At 43.1% G+C, this 25,957-nt stretch overlaps 1 protein-coding gene across 10 annotated transcripts in view; it reads left to right on the plus strand.

Annotated features, from left to right (window-relative positions):
- Nucleotides 1–25,957, plus strand: part of LOC124716572 — a 214,865-nt gene that overhangs the window by 110,652 nt on the left and 78,256 nt on the right. For all 10 annotated transcript variants that reach the window (XM_047243201.1, XM_047243192.1, XM_047243194.1 and 7 more), the window contains exon 5: nucleotides 4,932–5,057. In XM_047243201.1, the coding sequence (XP_047099157.1) occupies nucleotides 4,932–5,057 (126 nt within the window). The remainder of the gene's footprint in view (nucleotides 1–4,931; nucleotides 5,058–25,957) is intronic.

The following is a 25,957-nucleotide window of genomic DNA, read 5'->3' on the forward strand; positions in this document are numbered from 1 at the left end:
ATCTCCACAGCCTCCACCTCTTTTCCAAACGCGACTTCCTGCACCTGCCCCTCCCAGATGATGAGCTTCACCCTGACGTCTACCCTTCCTACCAACTCTAATCCTACCTTCCTCCTGCCTCCTCCTCAGGGTTCCCTCTCCTCCCCCTCTTCCTGAGCAGCTTTCCCCTCCTACGCCCCCTTCCTCTCCTGTGCTCCCTTCGGTGCCTCTGCACTCCCTCCTGCTTTGTCTTCCCTCTTCATCTCCCCCTATGCCCGTCTGCTTCCTCTTGGTGCTCCCCCTGTTCCCCCATTTTCCTCTTCCACCCCCCCCCCATTACCTATTTTTCCTCCTCTCCGACCTCCAGTCCTTCAGCAGCTCCCTACTAGCAGTATTTATTCTTTCTGAGTTTTCCGTTGTTTACAGTGGTTTTAGTTTTTAAGAGTCTTACTCTGTGTGATTTTTATACTGTGGCCGTCTTTTAACTTATATTTGACTCCAGTGACTTTAATTACGCAACTAATTACCAGCTGTGTTCTTTTAACACTATGTCGACTTTTTAAATGTCCTCCAGTATCCCCGTATATTTTACTTCCTCATCTCCATTTATGGGGCAGGGGAATTAAATTACTATAAACGAAAAAAAAAGAAAAGAAAACGGGCACACGGCTTTTCCTCCTTTTGCGTTCGGCATGTCTGTCTCAATGCGTGATCGTGTTCTGCTTGTAAAGCTGTATTACAAGAACGATGACTGTGCACACGTCGCTCTGCAGAAGTTCGGGATTCTGAAGGGTTTGAAAGAAGGCGTTGGTCCGATGACAGCCGTGGGTCTGGAGAAGATGATTCGGAAATTCGAAAAGACAGGTTCTTTCGGTGTGCAGCCTGGTAGAGGGAGCAAACGAATTGATTCCACGCTAGTGGAAACAGTGGCCAAAGCAATGCAGGAGGAGACGAGTGGTGGTGTGCAAACGTGTAGTGCACGGAAAATTACCCGAACATTGGACATACCGTGAGCACGGTACGTAAAATCCTACGAAACACCCTTCTTTGCTATCCATTCAAAATTACCCAAGCGCACGAGGCTTCCTGTTGACTTGCCAGCAAGGGAGACCCTTGCTTTAGAATTTCTTGCTCGCATGGAAGTGGACAATTGTTGGCTGTGGAAGATTTTGTGGACAGACGAAGCCCACTTCCATCTGACGGGATATGCCAATACACAGAATTGTCGAATATGGGCAACGGAAAATCCACAACCAAATCAACCAGTACCACTACATCCTGAAAAGGTCACGTGTGGTGCGGGTTTACGGCATCATTTTTCCTAGGGCGTGTACCGTCACTGGCAAGCGCTATGAGTGTCTTTTGCGCAACCGCGTCATTCCAGCCCTCCAACAGTGTGGATGTGTGGGTGGGATCACTTTTATGCAAGACGGCGCACCTCCGCACACTGAAAATCCTGTTACACAGCTGCTGAAGCTCCATTTCGGAAATGCTAGAATTATCAGCCGCCATTTCCCTACAGCCTGGCAGTCCCGATCGCTTATCTTAATCCGTGTCACTTCTGGCTGTGGGGCTGTCTGAAAGAGTTGTGTTTAGTGTTCCGATTGCAAACTTAGCTGTACTGAACGTGACCCCGGAAACACTTCGATCAGTTGTGGAACATGCAGTTTCTCGATTTCAACTTGTTACGAAAAACGGTGTACAGCATATTGAACATGTTTTGCGCCAGTCTCACGGAAATTAATAATCCGATTTGATTTTGATTGATGCTTTTTATGCGGTTTTGGGCCTCGCGACAATTAAAAACAGATTTTTCCCATCCGATGTGATATGACTTTGCCGTGGTGGATGGGCATACGTAACTAACAGTATCACACCTGTATACCGATGAACACTCAGTAGTAGTCTGTTTAACGTCAAACGTACACTTAGGGCATGGTTGTATGATTCATTTGTCATTTGTAGTCGACCACTATTAAATTATGATGCTTACAGCTCCATCTATTGGTACATTTTGTAACTATTTACTTTTCTTCTCCCATACGTTTTCCCCATTCTCTGATAATTTTCCGATGCAATATGACGTCATTTTGACCAGTGGTGTTATTTCAACAGCGGTTTGAAAGTTTAATTATAAGCATCCTGTACTGCAGCACATTCGCGAACGGCCCCACTGAGCGATGCGGCGCAGTGGTTGGCACACTGAACTCACAATGGGAAGAACAACGATTCAAATCACTTTTCGGCAATCCAGATTTAGGTTTTTCGTGATTTCTCCAAATCGCACCCGGCAAATGCTGGGACAATTCCTTTGAGCAGATCACGGCCAATTTCCTTCCTGCTCCTTTCATAATCCGGGCTTCTGCTACATCTCTAACGTTCGCGCTGTCGATAGGACGTTAAACTTTAATCTTTCTTCTTTCTTTTTCAAACACGGTCAAAGATCTTTCGATGTTATTAACTAAGTCATCTACATATATTGTGATCAGTAATGGTGCTACATCAGTCTCTAGATGTATGCCTGAAGTTACTTTAAGATCTTTCTCCTTTAATAATGATATGCTGTGTCATGTTTTGAAACGTCCCCTTAGAAAAATAGAACGACAGTGCTGGAAAACCTCCTACGTTATTTGATTTTCAAACAGCTGAGCAAAACTGAACGTACTCAGACATTTCTCTCTTTACTTATTCTGGTCATCACTAAACTGACACACAATATTTTTAGCGCAACGAAATCTGACTTTCAGTCATCCCTACAAAAGGATGACCCTGACTAACAATAACCTATACCTTTCATGAATCACTTACCTCACAAAAATCTTCGTTAGTCGAACTACTGCAATACAACGAGCGCCAATACTCCCAGCTAAATAAAAGATTCTAACTACTGAAGGTACTAACTGCAGATAGGCATAGTTAGCAAATGAAAGGTTTTGGTAGAGAACAAACAATGTATTTACCTTAAAAGCGTTCAAAAGTCATTTTATATATATATATATATATAATTTTGTGACATCCAATTCGCTACGCGCTGTTCACATCCCATTGCCCAACACTACACAAGCGAATATTTGAACAATGAGTCCAACCAGCCACAGACTGCACACAGCACAGTTAGTGATTTTCATACAGAGCGCTACGTGGCGTTACCAACATAAAAACCTAAACAGCCTACTTACAGTTTGCTAGGAATTCTTCAATCCAAACAGGAAGCTAGTCTAATAGTCCGCATGCTGGTGTATTGTTCATAAGGCTACTATGAGGAAGTGCATCGATCGCCTTCCGGAATTCAAAGACCACGGCATCAACCCAAGCGTCAGTATCTGCTGTTTGCTAGGTCTCGTGGTCGAACAGGAGTTGACTTTCACACGAACGTTGTTTACGGAATCTATGTTGATTACTGCAGTGTAGATATTCGGTCTCCAGCCAAATCATGATAGTGAACATTTTTGACCACTTGTATCTTGTCACGAAGTAGTTTTCTGCCGCCTGTACATTTTCTATGTTGGAGGTCTGAATCATTCTGTATGTCGTTGTGCCTTTAAATTATGCTAGGTTCAGATGATCCATTGTACCTTGTGGCGCCCCGGCACTCCAACCACGTGCTGATATTGTCGACGCCGTAGAGCTGCTACTGCCACAGCTCTCGCAGTGGAGTTGAGACACGATGCGCCATGACGTAGGTCCCCGTTGGTGAACGGGAGACAGAAATGCGAACTCGTACGATGGGTGCTTCTTCTGGTTTAAGATTGAATGATTCATTGCCCGGATATGCAGTAGTTGTTAGATCTTATCTCATCCGCATCGTACACACCACCAATTGCGAGGAAACATTGTGGTTATGAGTCTTCTCGCACGTTGTTGGCTCGTTGCTATGGAGTTGCTGAACCTGTATGAAGCGAGATCCACAGATACTCTTTGATCACGTCTGAGTGAACCTACGCCGTAATGTTAAAAAAAAAAAAAAGTTCAAAAGTTCTCTTTTCAATTTATGAAGTAGGTATTTTGATATTCAGATTAAATTGTCCCTCCTGAACAGTCGTTAGTTAACTATCATTGATTAAACCACTTAATAATGTAGTCCACGCTTGATATTTCACTTGGAACGAACAGTTTATTATTCCTTGGCCACTAAATACTTTATAACCTTCGCAGCACACGCACACGCAGTTGGTTGGTAAAGTCAGTTCTATTAAAAATAAGTTTCTTGACAATTACGAGAACTTGACTCTTCAGCGTAATTGTATTATCTTCGTGAAGTCGTGTAATTGTGTCCTACTCGAGACTAATTGAGTGTAGTCCTTTGATATACTATCTACTCTTCTTTCAGTTCCAACTATTTGAAAGTCAAGTCCAATATTCACTAGTTTCGTCAATTAAGTTCAATTAACCCGTTATGCACGGTTAAACGCGTCTATCAGTTCCTGTCTGTGCTTAGAAAATCAGTTTACGAAGTTCGTGAATCACGTCACGCAAAACAATCTCGTCGCGTTCCGTACTCTCAGCAACTAAGACAAGAATAGTTCTCGCACGTCTTTACAGGACGAGGGCCACCAATCGACTTCTTCTGTGAAAGAGTATTGTAGGCGCATTGAATTTCTCCGTTGTGCTTACAACTCTCTTCCACATAAACGTTATCTCTGACTAACATCACCTTAGCTTCCAAGATATTAATGGCAATTATCACTTTGATATTTGTCCATTAACTAAATCTGAGGTTTCTTCCTCCTCTTTTCATAACAAAAACTCTCAGTGATGTATAATGTCGTTGTTATCAAAACTTCTTGGTGTTAGCTTATCGGCAAAGATGTCGTATTTGCCAAGATAACTCTTCCCTACTTCATATTATGATATTCTATCTTAATTGACCTTAAGGGGGTCGTTGGCGTGTTATAACCTGTCGAAGCTAGTAAGGCTAAATAAACAAAACCGGATTTTGAATGTGTTCACAGCTGAGCCTGTACGGCGACTCGGCCTGGACGTGGAACGCAAAGAGGCGCCAGTACTACTTGCACCAGCTGGGGGAACACCAGCCGGACCTCAACTTGCGCAACAAACACGTCCAACAGGAACTCAAGGTAAAGACTCCCAAGTTCGTACTGGATTATTATGTTAAGCACGCAACTGATGGAATGAGCTATGTGCAGAACAACATTCTACCCCGGGCGTACTGATGAAACTGACACTGAATTACGTTTTATTTTAGTTTAAAGCGAGCTCTAATGTCTAACCAAATACTAATCAATTCTTTGCCATAGCACACTACTGGCCATTAAAATTGCTACTCCAAGAAGAAATGCAGATGATAAACGGGTATTTATTGGACAAATTTATTATACTAGAACTGACATATGATTACATATTCACGCAATTTGGGAGCATAGATGCTGAGAAATCAGTACCCAAAACAACCATCTCTGGCCGTAATAACGGCCTTGATACGTCTGGGCATTGCGTCAAACAGAGCTTGGATGGCGTGTACAGGTACAGCTGCCCATGCAGCTTCAACACGACACCACAGTTCATCAAGAGTAGTGACTAGCGTATTGTGACGAGCCAGTTGCTCGGCCACCATTGACCAGACGTTTTCAATTGGTGAGAGATCTCGAAAATGTGCTGGCCAGGGCAGCAGTCGAATGTTTGCTGCATCCAGAAAGGCCCGTACAGGACCCACAACAGGCGGTCGTGCATTATCCTGCTGAAATGTAGGGTTTCGCAGGGATCGAATGAAGGGTAGAGCCATGGGTCGTAACACGTCTGAAATGTAACGTCCACTGTTCAAAATGCCGTCAATGCGATCAAGAGGTGACCGAGACGTGTAACCAATGGCACCCCATACCATCACGAGATGACGAATACACGCTTCCAATGTGCGTTCACCGCGATGTCGCCAAACGCAGATGCGACCATCATGATGCTGTAAATAGAACCTGGATTCATCCGAAAAAATGACGTTTTCCCATTCGTGCACCCAGGTTCGTCGTTGAGTACACCATCGCTGGCGCTCCTGTCTGTGATGCAGCGTCAAGGGTAACCGCAGCCATGGTCTCCGAGCTGATAGTCCATGCTGCTGTAAACGTTGTCGAACTGTTTGTGCAGATGGTTGTCGTCTTGCAAACGTCCCCATCTGTTGACTCAGGGATCGAGACGTGGCTGCACGATCCGTTACAGCCATGCGGATAAGATGCCTGTCATCTCGACTGCTAGAGATACGAGGTCGTTGGGATCCAGCACGGCGTTCCGTATTACTCTCCTGAACCCACCGATTCCATATTCTGCTAACAGTCATTGGATCTCGACCAACGCGAGCAGCAGTGTCACGATACGATAAACCACAATCGCGATATGCCAGAATCCGACGTTTATCAAAGTAGGAAACGTGATAGTACTCATTTCTCCCCCTTATACGAGGCATCACAACAACGTGTCACCAGGCAACCCTGGTCAACTGCTGTTTTTGTATGAGGAGTCGGTTGGAAACTTTCCTCATGTCAGCACGTTGTAGGTGTCGCCACCGGCGCCAACCTTGTGTGAATGCTCTGAAAAGCATTTGCATATCACAGTATCTTCTTCCTGTCGGTTAAATTTCACGTCTGTAGCACGTCGTCTTCGTGGTGTAGCAATTTTAATGGCCAGTAGTGTACGTTTTATTGGAAGTTTCACATCGCGTGCTCAATAGAGTCCATAATGGTCGATTTAACGATGTTAACGTAGAGTGATGTACATCATAGTGTCGTCCAGCAACAGCACCATCTCAAGCATATGGACGCTGAAAAATTTTGAAATTGAGGCGACTAGCTTTTCAAAAGAATTTTATAAGATTAAGAGGATTGTAATCCGACCTCCAAAGTTCAGATTGTTGTAGCTCGTTTCAGGTGATCCGCCGCTATGTTGGGCCTTAAATAAAGACAGCCTGAAAATATTAATTTAGGAACATAAAAAATCATGTGTGGGACCTCAGAATACGCAACTGACTTTGAGCTGATAATAATGGTTTCCCTCCAGATGTTGCCGGGCAACATAAGACTTTCTGTAAACGTGGCGTCATTTTGATGTCACACACAATATCGACAGACGTAGGAGCTTCTAATAGCTTTCGTTAGTATCCTATGCAGGTCTCTTTCACATGGCTATCAACTCACCCATGTTGTTAGCGGCAGAGATATACCTAGTGGAATTGACAATGGTTTACAGGAAGTCTTGTGAGATGAATGTTACTCGCGAAACATGTGTGACAACAAAGAATATGAATTTTATTGCTGTTAGTTTCACTTGCAGCAATTTAAGCTATCCTCTTAGGTTCCCACCTAATGACACAGGCGGAACTCATCACGTATTCAAAAGCATACAGCCAGTTACGTGTGTCATCCTTCGTTCTCTAATCAGACGGAAATGTTAAATAACATCGAATATTGCGGATCGTGTTTGTATTACATTCATAAGAAGGTTCCATAATGTGTTAACGACGCTAAGATGCAAAAAAAGTTACCAAGTAGCAGGTTGCGAACCTCTATCCTACAACTCCATAAAACACGGCATATTCATGTGATATTTGACTCATGTATTGTTGATCACAATGTCTCTTGAAAACTTGTATCTTCGATGCGCTATTAACTGAAATTTAATGACAGGGGTGCTTGTATTACATTCATAAGAAGGTTCCATAATGTGTTAACGACGCTAAGATGCAAAAAAAGTTACCAAGTAGCAGGTTGCGAACCTCTATCCTACAACTCCATAAAACACAGCATATTCATGTGATATTTGACTCATGTATTGTTGATCACAATGTCTCTTGAAAACTTGTATCTTCGATGCGCTATTAACTGAAATTTAATGACAGGGGTGCTTGTATTACATTCATAAGAAGGTCCCATAATGTGTTAACGACGCTAAGATGCAAAAAAAGTTACCAAGTAGCAGGTTGCGAACCTCTATCCTACAATTCCATAAAACACAGCATATTCATGTGATATGTGACTCATGTATTGTTGATCACAATGTCTCTTGAAAACTTGTATCTTCGATGCGCTATTAACTGAAATTTAATGACAGGGGTGCTTGTATTACATTCATAAGAAGGTTCCATAATGTGTTAACGACGCTAAGATGCAAAAAAAGTTACCAAGTAGCAGGTTGCGAACCTCTATCCTACAACTCCATAAAACACAGCATATTCATGTGATATTTGACTCATGTATTGTTGATCACAATGTCTCTTGAAAACTTGTATCTTCGACGCGTTATTAACTGAAATTTAATGACAGGGGATATGTGTCTGTGGTACATTTTCAATGCGTCGTTGCCTGAAGACAGCATATTGCAAGTTATAATACAAAGTAGCTAAATATACCAAAATGAATATGACATCTGCTGAAGCAACTGTCGATATTGCGCGTAACGTCAAAATGTCATCACGTTTGCAGGAATTGTTGTGAGAAGAATATTACCTACACGGAGGTGAAAAAAGAAGGTGACACTCCAGCTGTACGTTGTTTTGAAGCCACAGTGGGCTGGGTTGTCGCCATTTTAAGTAGCCCAAACCATTTAGCAGACTACTGTTTGCAATTGCTTCTTGTTCATAATTTTTGTCGTGTGGGCGCAATCATTGTTTTAAATACTAAATTACAGAGCTTACATGAATAACATAGTGACAGGAAGACAATTTCACTTTTCTATTCTGGAATGCGTATTTGCTCTAGTGATAACGACACATTTGGGGTCGTTAACGTAACCTGTTTTTTGCTGCTATATTTAGGATAACCAGAAACAGAAGGAAGTGATGTGAAAATCATGCTTTCGTAATCCATTTAATTCCACTTTTAATGCATTTGTATCGATAGTAAATGAAACTGGAAATCCGAAAACAGTGCTTGTTTGCTTACTGATATCGGTAATGCTTCTCGTTCGTTACATTTTCCCCTTTCAGCTAGTATGCACAACATTTTTAGTGATCACGTTTGCAAATAATTTACGTACGTGTTCTTTGTCAGCCCATAAACGTGTGCAATGAGGAAGAAGCAAGACTTGCTATCATATCTTGTGTATGTCAGAAAAGTGAATGATTATTGTAACGTCAAAGGAGCAGAACTGCGTAGAGTTATACCATCTTGCAGAACAGAGTTCTTGTTTTATTTTTTTCTGAGTGTATCTGTCTCACTGTAATTTACCCATCTTCTCACTTTGAAACTTTATCGATGATGCGTCATTCAGTGTGTGACCAATCATACTAACTTACAGGGTAAAATAGCGATATAATTTTGTAAACATCTTCCAGCCTTGAGGAATGCTATAAATGTGATTAAGGGAATTGTCTCAAATGCCTAAGACCCCTTAAAATCGACATTTTGCTTTAACATGTACGTGAGTAAATTTTTAGCAAGGACAGGATAACGTTTGTAAGATTAGGCTTACCTTTCCAACAGTAGCTTGTTTGCTTCTTTTTCCAGAATGTCTCTCGCCAGTAACTCTGTCAGTTTTTCAGGAATAAGCAAACATAGCACTGTTGGAATGTACGTCTACTTTGATAATTTGCTTGATTTTACTTCTGAATTTCATTTTGAGGTTTTGAAAGTATATAAATCTAAAGCATACTTTGTGACACACCAACAGTTAGTTACTTCAATGTTTAGTTAAAACGTGATGATATGGAACAAGTCATTATATACTGACACCAATTTTTTGTAAATATGCCTCCCTGCTGATGATTTGTTACTTTTTATGTTTTATGATTAAAGACAGACAGATGTTAATTCCTACCCATCACAGTTTAACACTACAATAACAAATAATCTTCTGAGAAATAGGAAGACTTACAAAGAGAAACGTTTTCTGTTTAGTTTCAAATTTTACTTTCCTGTGTGTTAGGCATTTTGTACCAGTGGGTTAGTGGTCAAAACTTCTTGTTGCACCATCGTGAACCCCTGTTTGTGGTGCAGACAACCTTAGTGTGGCGCAATGAACGTCATTTCTATCTTCTGGTATTGTAATTATGTACAGCATTGTTTCTGTTGAAGTGCAGTTGATTATTTACGAGTACAAGAAACTTCATGAAGGACTAACTATATTGTGAAACGGATAGACTGCTACTCACACACCGAGTAGAAGGCAGGCACGACGAAAAGAGTGTTACATAAATTTTCAGCCAAAGCCTTCTTCAGAAAGGAAACAGAGCACACATACACATTCATACAGTCACACAAACACACACACACACACACACACACACACACACACATTAAAGGAGGAGGAAAGGTGAACGATGAATAATAATTATCAGCGAGAGGAATTTAGGACATCAGATGCTCACCCAACAATCAGCGCAGTTACGTAGCCGTGTGTTGTACTGGGACGAGACCGCTGATACAGTGTGACTCGGCCGTCGGAGAGTTTGCAGCTTGGAAGGCAATGAGAAACACAGGAAAGGAGACTAAGAACGGACAATGAGTAAAGTAAGGCAAATCTAAAGTCAAATAATAGAAATAAAACCGTTACAATGAAAGTAAACAGTGCAACAATAATTCATGTATTCGAAAGAAAATATTGCTTGAATTGCTCCACTTACGGATAAAATGTGATTCCTTTAAACTTCATATTACGATCGGATCGCACCAGTAAACAGCGCAAGCTGGCATCTATGATGAAACAACTACGTATCCAGACAATCAAAGCAGCCAAATGGTCGAAAGTGGGCACGGGCACATCAGAGCGACGTCACGGGAAAGTATTACAGCGGAGAACCATGGAGGTATGAATGCGGTGAACCTAATGTATTGGGCTAGTTATGATGGCGGACATCAGCTTCAAGTTTGTGACGTAGTGACACTTTTTTTTTTATCTCCATGGTTACCCGGCGTCGCTCAACACCCAATCCATAGCATGCGCTCATTAGTCTCTTAATTCCAATCAAAAGGTCTTGTAATTCTTCTTTACTTTCACTGAGGATAGCAAAGTCATCAGCAAATCCTATAATTAATATCCTTTCACCCTGAATTTTAGTCCTACTTCATTTCGGTCACTGCCTCTCCGAACACTCTTTTTAATCCCACCACTTCGTTCTTGGTCTTCCATTCTTATGATCTCCTTTTGGTTCTTGTACGTATAGTGTGCTATGCATCTTTCCCTATACCTTAAGTATATCGTTCTGAGAATTTTGAACATCATGCATCATATTAAATTGTTGAACGTTCTCTTTAGACCGACAGATCCTATGGATGTATCTTCCGTTTTCGTAAGTCTTGCTTCCATCACCAAACTGGTTTTCCGTGACTTTACCTTTCCTAAGGCCAAATTAATCTTCATGTAATAGAGGCTCGACTTCTTTTCCATTCTTTCGTGTAATATTCTTCTCAGGAACTTGGCTGGATGCGGTGTTATACTTATTGTTCGACAGTCCTCACAGTTACGTGCCCCTTGCTATCTTCTGAGTTGTGTGAATGACGTTTTTCCGAACGTCTGATGGTACATCACCAGTCTCGCACGAGTAGGTTCTACAAACGAATTTGAGTAGTTGACTGGTTGCCACTGCTCCAAAAGATTCCAGACTTTCCGAAGGAATGTTACTTATCCCTTCTACCCTATTTAATCGCAAGTCATCCGGAAGTTTGTGGGCCAGCTGTTCTAGGCGCTTCAGTCCGGAACCGCGCTGCTGCTACGGTGGCAGATTCGAATCCTGCCTCGGGCATGGATGTGCGTGATGTCCTTAGGTTAGTTACGTTTAAGTAGTTCTAAGTCTAGGGGACGGATGACTTCGAAGTTAAGTCCCATAGTGCTTGGATCCGTTTGAACCATTATGAGCGGGAAGTTCGTTACGCTCTGACTCTAATACTGGATCTCTATGTCGTCCACACTGACTCCCATTTCTTCTTCTATTACGTCATCAGTCAGGTCCTCCCACTCATACAGACCTCCAAAATACTCTTTTCTCCTATGCTTAACAGTGGAATTTTCAGTGCATTCGTAATGTTGACGACTTTGCTTTTAATTTCATAAAAAGGTTGTTTTGACTTCTTTATATGCTAAATCAGCCCTTCCGATGACCATTCCTTTTTCAATTTCGTCATGCTTTTCCTGCAATCTTTTCGGCATAGTTTTCTGCACTCCCTGTTTATTTCTTTTGTAAGTGACTTATATTAGTGAAAACTAACCTGGTCAGGGGGGAGAGATGGCGGCCTTAATGTGAATTATTAAATAAAAAATTTTTAAATTAAAAACTTTTAATGCCTAGACCTCAATTTTCCTATCACAATTAAAGTTCGATAACTAGTTTCGGTTGCTATCTACAATCATCTTCAGGATAGTTCTAAATATGAAAAAGCAGAAAAAAAGCATTGGAAAGGATCTTAGCTGTAGTCATGCAATAACATACATTCGTAAGTACCACAACTGTTTATTGTTATTGTTTTGGTTCTTACGAATGGATGGTGTTGCATGACTCCAGATAATGATGCTTTCAAATGCTTATCAACCGCCTTTTCGAATTTGGAACTATCTGAAGGTGGTTGCAGACAGCACCCAAACTAGTTATCGAACTCCAATTGTGTTACGAAATTTCGGGCTAGAGATTAAAAGTTTCTACTTTTAAAATTTTTTTATTAATAAGTGTATGGCTGTGGTCCTGTCTTCCGTTGAACCTCGTCTACGTTCTGGCCTACATCCTGACCTACACCCACTGACAACGTCTGGTCATGGGCCGTCCTGAAAAATTCAGGACTCCAATCGACAGCCGCTGCTACTGATCAGCTCTACCGTTGAGGTGAAGCAGCAGGGTTCGTCGTTCCCTTATCTGTCGGGTAAGCTCAGACCAATTCGCTACCCAGCCCGGTGAAAGCCATTGTTGCTGCTTGAGGTATTCTTCCTACACTACTATGTACGTGAAAAAGGATAATTCCTTATTTATTGTCTTTCCAGGTATTGTAGCTTCAAAGGCCACCAATGTATATGACGATGTACCGGGCTATCCATCACTCTCAGTCATGCAGAACGGGAAATTTTGTGCGACAATTTTCGTCGCTGTACCTGGACGGTCTCCAGCACTAAATCCAGGAAATCCTTTTGGTGTATTTTATGAACTTTAAAATATTTTATATGAAGAATTGATACAATAGATGTATTTTTTTTATTCAGCGGCCGTATGCACTGAGGTGCCAAAAATCACGCGATTGCGACATGCTTATACGCTGATGGCTGTAGTACCTCGTACACGAGGTATAAAAGGGCAATGCGTTGGTGGAGCTGTCATTTGTACTCAGGTGATTCATGTGAAAAGGTTTCCGAGTTGATTATGGCCGCACGACGGGAATTACCAGACTTTGAATGCGGAATGGTAGTTGCAGCTAGACGCATGGGACATTCCTTTCCGGAAATCATTAGGAAGTACAATATTCTGAGATCCACAGTGTCAAGAGTGTGTCGAAAATACCATATTTCAGGTGTTTCCTTTCATTACGGGCAACTTAACGACCAAGGGCAGCGGCGTTTGCTTACAAGGGAACCTCCCCATCGCACCCCCCTCAGATTTAGTTATAAGTTGGCACAGTGGGTAGACCTTGAAAAACTGAACACACATCAATCGAGAAAACAGGAATAAGTTGTGTGGAACTATGAAAAAATGAGCAAAATATATAAACTGAGTAGGCCATGTGCAAGATAAGCAACATCAAGGATAACGCAATCACGGGAGAGTTGTGGTCCCGTGGTTAGTGTGAGTAGCCGAAGAACGAGAGGTCCTTGGTTCAAGTCTTCCCTCGAGTGAAAAGTTTAATTTTTTATTTTCAGTTTATGTGACAAACTATTATGTTTTCATCAGTGTTTTGGGAGTGATTATCACATCCACAAGAAAACCTAAATCGGGCAAGGTAGAAGAATCTTTTTACCCATTCGCCAAGTGTACAAGTTGGGTGGGTCGACAACAAATTCCTGTCATGTGACACACATTCCGTCACCAGTGTCGTATACAATATATCAGACGTGTTTTTCTGTGGAGGAATCGGTTGACCTATGACCTTGTGATAAAATGTTTTCGGTTCCCATTGGAGAGGCACGTCCTTTCGTCTACTAATCGCACGGTTTTGCGGTGCGGTCGCAAAACACAGACACTAAACTTATTATAGTGAACAGTGACGTCAATGAACGAACGGACAGATCATAACTTTGCGAAAATAAAATTTTTCACTCGAGGGAAGACTTGAACCAAGGACCTCTCGCTCCGAAGTTGCTCACGATAACCACGAGACCACGACGCTAGTATACCAACGCTTTTCTTGATGTTGCCTATGTTACACATGGACTACTCTTTTTGTATATTTTGCTTATTTTTGCATAGCTCCACACAACTTCTTCCTGTTTTCCCGATTGATGTGTGTTCGTTTCTTCAAGGCCTATCCACTGTGCCAACTTATAACTGAATCTGAGGGGGGTGCGATGGGGAGGTTCCCTTGTTAGAGTTGTCAGTAGTAAGAGAAAAGCAACAGAACATGAAACAAACGGAGAAATCCGTATGGGACGTACGACGAACGTGTCAATTAGGACAGTGCCGCGAAATTTGGCGTTAATGGGCTGTGACACCAGACGACCGATGCGAGTACCTTTTGACAACGGCAAGACTTTGCCTGCAGCGCCTCTTCGGGGCTGGAGACTATATCCGTTTGACCTACTTGACTGGAAAACTGTGACCTGGTCAGATGAGTTTCGATTTCAGGTGGTAAGAGCTGCCGTGAAATGTAAAGAAGACAACGATCTATGGTCAAAAGAGTATAGGGTAACATCAACAGCAGCAGAATGTGGTATACCGGCAGTAGGTTGGTTCACATGGCTCTGAGCACTATGGGACTTAACATCTGTGGTCATCAGTCCCCTAGAACTTAGAACTACTTAAACCTAACTAACCTAAGGACATCACACACATCCATGCCCGAGGCAGGATTCGAACCTGCGACCGTAGCAGTCGCGCGGTTCCGGACTGAGCGCCTAGAACCGCCAGACCACCGCGGCCGGCCAGGCAGTAGGATTCGTTGTGAATAGGAAGGTAGGACAGAGAGAATATTACTGTGAACAGTTCAGTAATAGGGTTGTTCTTATCAGAAACATCAGCAAACCAACACCGACAATGATAGTTCAGGTATAAATGCCAAAATCGCAAGCTGAAGATGAAGAGATAGAGATGGTATATGAGGATAGTGAAAGGGTAATACAGCATGTAAAGGAAGACGAAAACTAATAGTAATGGGGGACTGGAATGCAGGTGTAGAGTAAGGAGTGGAAGAAAAGATTACACGAAAATATGAGTTCGGGAAAAGGAATGAGAAAGATTGAGTGCGTCCAGTGATAAATTTCAGCTTGTAATAGCGAATACACTCTTCATGAATGGCAAGAGATATACTTGGAAAAGGCCGGGGGATGCAGGATTATTTCAGTTACATTACATCATGATCAGACAGAGATTCCGAAACCAGATTATGGACTGCAAGGCGTACCCAAGAGCAGATATATACTCAGATAGCACTGTAACATTGATGAAGAGCAGGCTGAAGTTCAAGAGATTACTCAGGAAGATTGAATACGCAAAGAAGTGGGATACAGCAGTACTAAGGAATGACGAGATATGCATGAAGTTCTCCAAGGCTATAGATACGGCAATGAGGAACAGCTCTGTAGGTAATACTGTTGAAAAGGAATGGATATTTCAAAAAAGGGCAATCACACAAGTTGTAAAGAAGGTAATTGCGAAGAAACCATGGCTAACAAAAGAAATACTTCAGCTGGTCGATGAAAGAAGGAAGTGCAAATATGCTCAGGGAAATTTAAGAAAAGAGAAATACAAGTCGCTGAGGAATGAAATAAATAGGAAGTGCAGGGAAGCTAAGACGAAATGGCTGCATGAAAAATGTGAAGAAATCGAAAAAAGAAATGACTGTCGGAAGGACTGATTCAGTATATAGGAAAGTCAAAACAACCTTCGGTAAAATTAAAAGCAAGGGTGGTAACATTAAAAGTGCAAAGGGAATTAAACTGTTAAATGCAGACGAGAGAACGGATAGGTGGAAAGAGTACATTCAAGGCATCTATGAGAGGGGAGAATTACCTGATGTGATAGCAGAAGAAACAGGAGTCAATTTAGAAGAGATAGAGGATCCTGTATTAGGATCAGAATTTAAGAGAGTTGTGGAGGATTTAAGATCCAATAAGGCACTCCAGGTCAGGTACAACGAATTGTGACTCCACAAAACATTGCAGCAGTTGAAGCCATAGTGAAGGAAAGCCGCCGAGTGACATTGAATGCCATTGCAGCATGTTTACAGATTAGTCATGGGTCAGCACACCACATTGCGCATGATGTGCTCCAGTTTCACGAAGTGTCTGCAAGTTAGGTGCCACGGCAGCTGACTCCTGAAATGAGAGAACGACGTGTTGATGCTACTCCTACTTTCCAGATGGCACCACCAGTCCAGAAAATTTTGGATTCCACCTCGTATGTATAAGAGCGAAGAAGAAATAGTAAGAGTGGATGACTAAGAACGAAGTGCTTGGTTTAAGACAAGGATGTAGTCTTTCGCCGCTACTGTGCCATCTGTACATCGAAGAAGCAATGATGGAAATAAAAGAAAGGTTCAGGAGTGGAATTAAAATTCAAGGTGAAAGGATATCAATAATACGATTCACTGATGACATTGCTCTCCTGAGTGAAAGTGACGAATAATTATATGATCTGACGAATGGAATGTTCCCAAACAACGATGGAATTTTTTAGGATAACTGTACGCCGTATCATCGGACCACAACTGTTCGCGACTTGTTTGAAAAACATTCTGCGCAGTTCGAGCGAATGATTTAGTCACCGAGGTCGACGTAATCGGGAGGCCAGTGCGTGCACAGAATCCTACGCCGGCAATATTTCACAATTATGGACGGCTATAAAAGCAGTGTGGGTCAATAAATGATTTATTGAGTCCATGTCACATCGCGGAGTTACACTACACTGGGGAAGAGAACGTCCGAAACGATGTTAGGAGGTATCCCATGAGTTTTGTTACCTCAGTGTATGTACACAATGTAAGAAAAATCCAGACTTCGACCGCAGTAGGGCATTGAAACAAATCCATTGGCAATAAGCGAAAATTTGTGTCAGACTGGAACTTGAACCTGGATTTCCCGCTTTACGTAAGAGGTCACCTCTAGGGCTTCAACTATCCGACCACACTTTCCGTCCAGACCAAATTCTCAGCTTGTCGCACGCGACACATGTAGTTTGGGGGAATCAGGTGAAGCTGCGAGCAATGAAGATTATGGACAGCGGACGCTACATGTGTAGTGTCCGAAAGGACAGACACCCTACATACGTGTGCACCTAGAGGGCAATAATGATACCTTCGGTGCGGATGCACTCTACGTGCTAACGCAAGCCGGAATCAGTCTGGCATGGACGGAAAGCATGCTCAGATATCCGAAGTGGTTAAGTCAACCACTCGCGTGTAGTCGAAAATCTGGATTCGAGTACCAACTTTTAACTTGTCGCCAAGAGATTTATTTTTATGCCCGATTGCGGCTAAGGTCTGAATTTCTCTTACATCACGAAACAGTAAGCTTATAAAACATACAGACGGAAGGTTGTAATTGAGCACAAATATTGTAAAGCTGTGGACTGAAATGCGCCCATTCTTTAGAAGAGCTATACCTCTCTGCTTTCGTTGCAGATTAGGCGAGTAGTTTGCAACAGATTACTTTGAGCTATTGTCATTTTGACGGCATGGAAAAGCATTATTTTCCACTCTTCCTACTCCATTTGAGGATGGCCCGAGCGAAGAAAGATAGTTTGTATTGTTCTTTATGATTTTAGACAACATGTTTGGAGATACAACAGCGGTCTATTTGAATTGTGATGTGGGAATGGAAACTGATTAATAATTGCTTGAATAATTGAAAAAAATGAAGGAAAGAATAGCTGAAAGAAATTTGAAGGTAATTTATGAATCTGTGCACAATCCTGGGTGAACTTTAACATATACCAATATCAACAGACCTTTAATATCAATACATTCAAGTTCAATAACCATATTTTTCATTATGCACTGCTTCACATTGATTCCATGCATCCTCCGGATACCGTGTAAATTCTTCTTGTCTGCACCGAACCTGTTGATGCAGGATCTCGGCGGCGAGTGAAATGATGGAAATGGAAATGCCGTGCGGCTAGGGCCTCCCGTCGGGTAGACCGTTCGCCTGGTGCAAGTCTTTCGAGTTGACGCCACTTCGGCGACCTGCGTGTCGATGGGGATAAAATGATGATAAAAGACACACAACACCCAGTCATCACGAGGCAGAGAAAATCCCTGGCCCCGCCGGAAATCGAACCCGGTGCCCTGTGTGCGGGAAGCGAGAACGCTACCGCAAGACCACGAGCTGCGGACAGTGAAATAATGAACAGATAGGAGTTGACCTCTTAACCATGCGAATAAATATTGCTTTTCCGATAACTTTTTATAACACTTTTAATGAGCGGTTGAAATAAACATTTTAACAATGCTGGTACGACAGATCCAAGCACACCTCCATACACTACCACTTCTCGAAACGAAAGGGTGAAGATACAGGAAGAGCTTATTCCTTACTTTGTTTCATACAGATATTTAACGATGTATCAAAACATTATCCTTGCCACAAAAAATCTTGTTAATTTACCTTTGGCGATGTCTATATTCATTCAGTTTACATATATCTTATGTATAATAAAAGAAAAGTACGAAAAAATAATATGCTTCAATACGTATTGCATATATACAGTCAAGATTGCAAATTAATCATTAATTTAAATATAACAGCCTGTTTAGGGTTTTATTTTGTTCATCTTCGGATCGACGGCACTGTAAACATTTAAGATAGTGTGAATGTATGCTTTCCCGGCGTATACAGCTGGCGAAGAGTTTTCGGGCTTCCAGCCGGGTGGCGATGTCTTCAAACTGCGACGTTTCGACGAGTAACATACTCATCATCTTCTGGCGAAGTGCCGAGACTTTGCGGATGCCGGTCCCTTTATACCTGCGGTGTGCCCCCCACCACCTGGCCGCGGGAGGCTGGGTCCAGCGGAGCCTGCGGGCGGGGTGGAGGGGGAAGCGGGTGCACCGTTCGTGTCTCCGTCAGAGCATTCTGATCGCGTGTCGTGAGCTGGACGGTTCTTCTTGCGTTCCTGGCGTACTGCGGCTGATGCTGGATTCCAGGCCGCGCTCAGTTGATAGCCTTCGTCCCTGTTCACAAGATTCTCGTGGACCCGTGTTTCTATTGATTCTTTAATGACGCTATCCCAATAGCTACGGCTCGTCACAGCACCCTGGTGTTTTCGAAATCAAAGGTGTGGTTTTCTTTGATGCTATGTTCAGCTATAGCAGATTTCTCTATCTGTCCAAGTCGAACATGCCTGATGTGTTCCTCGCACCTTTTAGAGATGCAGCGCTGCGTTTGACCAATGTACTGCACACCACATTCGCAGGCAATGTTGTATATACCAGGTGTGTTTAGTTTGGGTGGGTCTTTAGCTGAGCCCAGCAGCTCTTTCGTCTTCGGCGGTGGTCGGAAGACGGTATTTATGTTCGATTTTCTTAATAGCCTCCCGATTTTGGCTGATGTGGGCCCCAAATATGGAAGAAAGGCGAGTCTCTTGTTAACTTCCTCTTCCTCTTCCTGAAATTTGTCAGCCTGTCTCCTCTTGAAGGCCCTGCCAATCTGTGTTTCACTGTACCCGTTTTTCCGAAATACCTTTCTTAGGTGGTGTAATTCTTCTGAGAGGCTTTCTTTGTCACAAATGACGTGCGCCCTATGTACCAAGGTGGTCAGTACTGACTGGCGTTGCGCCGGATGGTGGCAGCTGGTTGCATGGAGGTACAGGTCTGTGTGTGTCTTTTTTCTATATACTGAATGGCCCAGCGTGCCATCCGTTTTCTTCCTGATCAGTATGTCCAGGAATGGAATACAGCCATTCTCTTCTACTTCCATCGTGAAGGTGAAATTTTCATGTATGCCGTTTAGGTGGTCCATAAACTCCTCTAGTGCCTGCCTGCCATGCTGCCATATCACGAATGTGTCGTCCACATAGCGGAAGAAGTGCCTGGGTTTACGGTGAGCAGTTTGTAGTGCCACCTCCTCAAAGTGTTCCATATAGAGATTCGCGATACCTGGAGCAAGGGGAGGTCCCATGGCCACTCCATCCACTTGTTCATAATGCTCTCCATTGCACTTGAAGTAGGTGGTCGTAAGTGCATATTCAAAGAGCTTCACTGTTTCAGGCTCGAAGTACTAATTAAGGAGCGTCACGGCGTCTTGTAGCGGTACTTTCGTGAACAAGGAGGGGACGTCGAAGCTCACGAGTAGGTCATCACTCTGTATTCGGATGTCCTTCAGTTTTCTAACGAAATCTGCGGAGTTTTTCACGTGATGACTGCAGTGTCCCACCAGTGGTTTCAATAGTGTCGCCAGGTATTTGGCCAGTCCATAACTGTGCGAGTTGATAGTGTCCAGAATCGGCCGTAGAGGCACCCCATCTTTGTGAATCTTGGGCAATCCATACAGGCACGGTGTCGTTGGCGCTCTGGGATACAGCCGTTTCTGCACTGCCTCTGGTAGATCTGAGTCCTTCAGTAGCGCCACGGTTTTCCTGGTCATCGTCGATGTAGGGTCCTTGTTGAGTTTACTGTAGGCTGGGTCTTGCAGCAGAGAGCAGATTTTCTGTTGGTAGTCGACTGTGCGAATCAGCACCGTTCAAGAGGAGACAGGCTGACAAATTTCAGGAAGAGGAAGTTAACAAGAGACTCGCCTTTCTTCCATATTTGGGGCCCACATCAGCCAAAATCGGGAGGCTATTAAGAAAATCGAACATAAATACCGTCTTCCGACCACCGCCGAAGACGAAAGGGCTGCTGGGCTCAGCTAAAGACCCACTCAAACTAAACACACCTGGTATATACAACATTGCCTGCGAATGTGGTGTGCAGTACATCTGTCAAACGCAGCGCTGCATCTCTAAAAGGTGCGAGGAACACATCAGGCATGTCCGACTTGGACAGATAGAGAAATCTGCTATAGCTGAACATAGCATCAAAGAAAACCACACCTTTGATTTCGAAAACACCAGGGTGCTGTGCCGAGCCGTGCGCTATTGGGATAGCGTCATTAAAGAATCAATAGAAATACGGGTCCACGAGAATCTTGTGAACAGGGACGAAGGCTATCAACTGAGCGCGGCCTGGAATCCAGCATTAGCCGCAGTACGCCAGGAACGCAAGAAGAACCGTCCAGCTCACGAGACGCGATCAGAATGCTCTGACGGAGACACGAACGGTGCACCCGCTTCCCCCTCCACCCCGCCCGCCGGCTACGCTGGACCCAGCCTCCCGCGGCCAGGTGGTGGGGGGCACACCGCAGGTATAAAGGGACCGGTATCCGCAAAGTCTCGGCACTTCGCCAGAAGATGATGAGTATGTCACTCGTCGAAACGTCGCAATTTGAAGACATCGCCACCCGGCTGGAAGCCCGAGAACTCTTCGCCATTTAAGACAGTGCCAAAATGCTACGCTATTTTAACTTTTGCTGCTTCTATTATTTTGAACTCTTATGTCATTTTCTAATTTGTATATTTTGACATTATTTTATATCTTTACAGTGCCATGGAGCTGAATGTAGAGGGTATAAGCAACGAAACCGATTGTCGTTTTTAAAGAAGTTGTTAACTGACTGTTTCATTAAGTGATTTTTCTGTATTAGCCTGAATTTCTCCAATTTTTGCGTAGTGGACATTGTGCTAGGTACTACGAGAGTGGTTCAGTAAGTATGTTAGCAAGAGCTCTCGCAGGTGTGTAATAAGGTGTTTGAATTAAACAAAATGTCAACATAGAAGAGACGATCATAGCTTTCAAACATGCCGGTAGTGAAATTACAGTACAGCATCGAAGTTGAGGTGTATTTAAATGTCCACCTACAGTGTGGGAGAACCAACACTAGCTCTGGTTTACAAACGTACTGCAAGAGAATACGAAAGAATTTATCGTACACTTGAAAACTGTAGAAGAATTCTACTTCCAGCAGGACAGTGCTTCGAAGTACTAACTGGAGGGTGCTCCACAAGAACAGACGCACTTTATAAACCACTCCAAAATCTACACATTCAAACGTCCCCTTAGAAAATTTTATGAATCATTGTTTTGGTAAGCCCCTTACGTTACTTGATTTTCAAACAGCTGAACAAAACTGAACGTACTCAGACATTTCTCTCTTTCCTTATTCTGATCAACACTAAACTGACAGAAAATATTTTTAGCGCAACGCGATCTGACTTTCAATAATACCTGCAAAAGAATGGCCCTGACTAACAATAACCTATACCTTTCATGAATCACTTACCTCACAAAAATCTTCGTTACTCGAAGTACTGCAATACAGCGAGCGCCAATACTGCCAGCTAAATAAAAGATTCTAACTATTGAAGTCACTAACTACTGATTGGCATAGTTAGCAAATGAAAGATTTTGGTCCGCAGCTCGTGGTCGTGCGGTAGCGTACTCGCTTCCCGCGCCCGGGTTCGATTCCCGGCGGGGTCAGGGATTTTCTCTGCCTCGTGATGACTGGGTGTTGTGTGATGTCCTAGGGTTAGTTAGGTTTAAGTAGTTCTAAGTTCTAGGGGACTGATGACCATAGATGTTAAGTCCCATAGTGCTCAGAGCCATTTTGAAAGATTTTGATAGAGGACAAACAATGTATTTACCTTAATAATGTTCAAAAGTCATCATATATACATCTGTTCATGATGTCCAGTATTACAATTTACTATTTCTGATGGACACACGTCCAGATCGTCCGCTCTCAAAATTCTGCCATCTCTCTCCTCACATCCACCACTGCTGGCGGCTCACCTCCAACTGCGCAACGCTACGCGCTGTTCACATCCAACTGCCCAACGCTACAATAGCGAATATTCCAACAATGCCAACCAGCCACAGACTGCACACAGCACAGCCAGTGATTTTCATACAGAGCGCTACGCGACGTTACCAACATAAAAACCAAAATAGCCTACTTACAACATACCAACCGCACCGAGTATTTCCAGACTGAATTCGACTGGCGTTTTGAGATGCACCACGCAGTTATACTGCTACAATATAAGCTATTACTTGAGAATGAAGTAAATTGGCCAGGTTGTGATATTAACTTTTGTGCCATCCGTATCATAGACAGTGAAAGAAACTGCATAAGAAATCGCCACACATACAGGTAATTAAATTCTGTTTCTGGAACCTTTATAAATATGTACGAAAACTTATGTCAAATCTAACATATCCCGCAACAAAGTTATTTCTTGCACTCTGCGTTTTATTTTATTTAGATAGTTTCCTCTGTAAAAATATTTTTATTACTTACCTCAAGCTCTTATTATCGAAATATTGTGTCAGAAGCAACTGACTTTTGACATTTAAAACCAGCACTCCTATGTGAACAATTCTGTCAGTGTGTAGTGTGGGTTTCGAACAGTATACTGAAAAATTCATTATTGCTAACATAGACTGTACATTCGATTCTCTTGATTTAAATTGCTCAGTTAACTTCTTACCATAATTAATTTTTATAGTGTCAAAACGTTCTGACCATCTACATTGACGGAATAAATCACAAAACCGAAAAACAATTACTGTGAGGAAACGAAATTTAATGGAACACATTTGTCTAGGTAACATATTTAAGTGATTAACGTAGCAAGATCACAGGTTAGTATCAGCACAAGGTAAACCATTGAAAATGTGAAAAGCTGGTACATTAACAACCGGTGTAGGTGCCAGAATGTTGAATACCACCATGCAGACGTGCATGCATTGTCCTCTATAGGTACCAGATGTAAGTTTGTAGGACAGAGTTCCATGCCTGCTGTATTTGCTCGGTCGACACAAGAACGGTTAATGCTGTTTGTGGATGGCCCTGCAGTTGTCGTCCGATGTTGTCACACGTATTGGAAACAGATCTGGCGATTGGGCAGGCCAAGGCAACATGTCGACTCTCTGTAGAACGTTTTGGATTACAACAGCAGTGAGTGGGCGAGCGTTATCGTGTTGGAGAGCACCTCCTGGAATGCTGTTAATGAACGGCAGCACAACATGTTTAATCACCATACTGACGTACAAATCTGCAATCAGGATGCGTGGAATGATCACGAGAGTACTTCTGCTGTCATACGAAATCGCACTTCACACTTCAGGTGTAGGTTTGTTGCAGTCCCACAGCCGGCCTCCTTCGTACCAACACATGGCTGCAACTGGCACCGAGGCAAAACCAGCTTTCATCAGAAAACACAACACACCTCCACCCTGCCGCATAGAGAACTCCCTCTCGACACCACTGAAGTTGCAGACGGTGGTGGTTTGGGGTCAGTGGAATGGACGTCACAGGGCGCCTTGAAACGAGATTTTTTCTTAAATGATAATTAATTGAAACCCTCAGCTGCCAACAGGTGTTATTGGTATACCTCATCGGGGACAGCTGTAAATGTGTGCACCGACCGGGAGTCGAACCCAGGATCCAATGCTTACGTGGCAGACGCTCTATCCATGTTTTTTTTGTTATTGTTGGGTTTTTGACTTTGCGGACGTCACATTCCCAACTGTCCACAATCTACTTACGTAATGTACCTAATAGATATTTGCCCATCCACTCATTACTCGCGCACACTAAGTTACTATCTTCATATACAGGGTGTTACAAAAAGGTACGGCCAAACTTTCAGGAAACATTCCCCACACACAAATAAAGAAAAGATGTTATGTGGACATGTGTCCGGAAACGCTTAATTTCCATGTTAGAGCTCATTTTAGTTCTTCCACCTACGCTCAATGGAGCACGTTATCATGATTTCACACGGGGTACTCTACCTGTGCTGCTAGAACATGTGCCTTTACAAGTAGGACACAACATGTGGTTCATGCACGATGGAGCTCCTGCACATTTCAGTCGAAGTGTTCGTACGCTTCTCAACAACAGAGTCGGTGACCGACGGATTGGTAGAGGCGGACCAATTCCATGGCCTCCACGCTCTCCTGACCTCAACCCTCTTGACTTTCATTTATGGGGGCATTTGAAAGCTCTTGTCTACGCAACCCCGGTACCAAATGTAGAGACTCTTCGTGCTCGTATTGTGGACGGCTGTGATACAATACGCCATACTCCAGGGCTGCATCAGCGCATCAGGGATTCCTTGCGACGGAGGGTTGATGCATGTATCCTCGCTAACGGAGGACATTTTGAACATCTCCTGTAACAAAGTGTTTGAAGTCACGCTGGTACGTTGTGTTGCTGTGTGTTTCCATTCCATGATTAATGTGATTTGAAGAGAAGTAATAAAATGAGCTCTAACATGGAAGATAAGCGTTTCCGGACACATGTCCACATAACATATTTTCTTTCTTTGTGTGTGAGGAACGTTTCCTGAAAGTTTGGCCGTACCTGTTTGTAACACCCTGTATATAGTTAAAGGCTACCCAGCCATTAACCTTCGTCTGTGCGAATGCGCACAGGTTGCCCGAACTCTTACGGGAATCGTCACCTTGGTGTGCGCGAGTAATGAGTGGAGGGGCAAATATCTTTTAGGCACATTACGTATGTAAATTGTGGGCGGTTGGGAATATGAGTCTCACGGGAAGCGTCCAAAGGATAAGTTCCTGCAGTCGCGCTATTCATCTGTGTCCTCGATAGCTGAGACGCCGGCACGGTAGCTCAGCGTGTTTGGTCAGAGAGCTGGTAGGCCTCTGGATTAAAAAAACTGAGTGGAAGGATCAACAACCGAACTTTAACGGATGTCATGTGACGTCCGAAACGACCAAACCCAACGAGCAAGAAAAAAAAAAAAAAGAAAATGATGGATCGAGCGTCTGCCATGTAAGCAGGAGATCCCGGGTTCGAGTCCTGATCGTTGCACACATTTTCTGCTGTCTCCATCAAGGTATACCAACAA

This window comes from Schistocerca piceifrons, chromosome 1, assembly GCF_021461385.2.
Source record: "Schistocerca piceifrons isolate TAMUIC-IGC-003096 chromosome 1, iqSchPice1.1, whole genome shotgun sequence".
Taxonomy (NCBI): Eukaryota; Metazoa; Arthropoda; class Insecta; order Orthoptera; family Acrididae; genus Schistocerca; species Schistocerca piceifrons.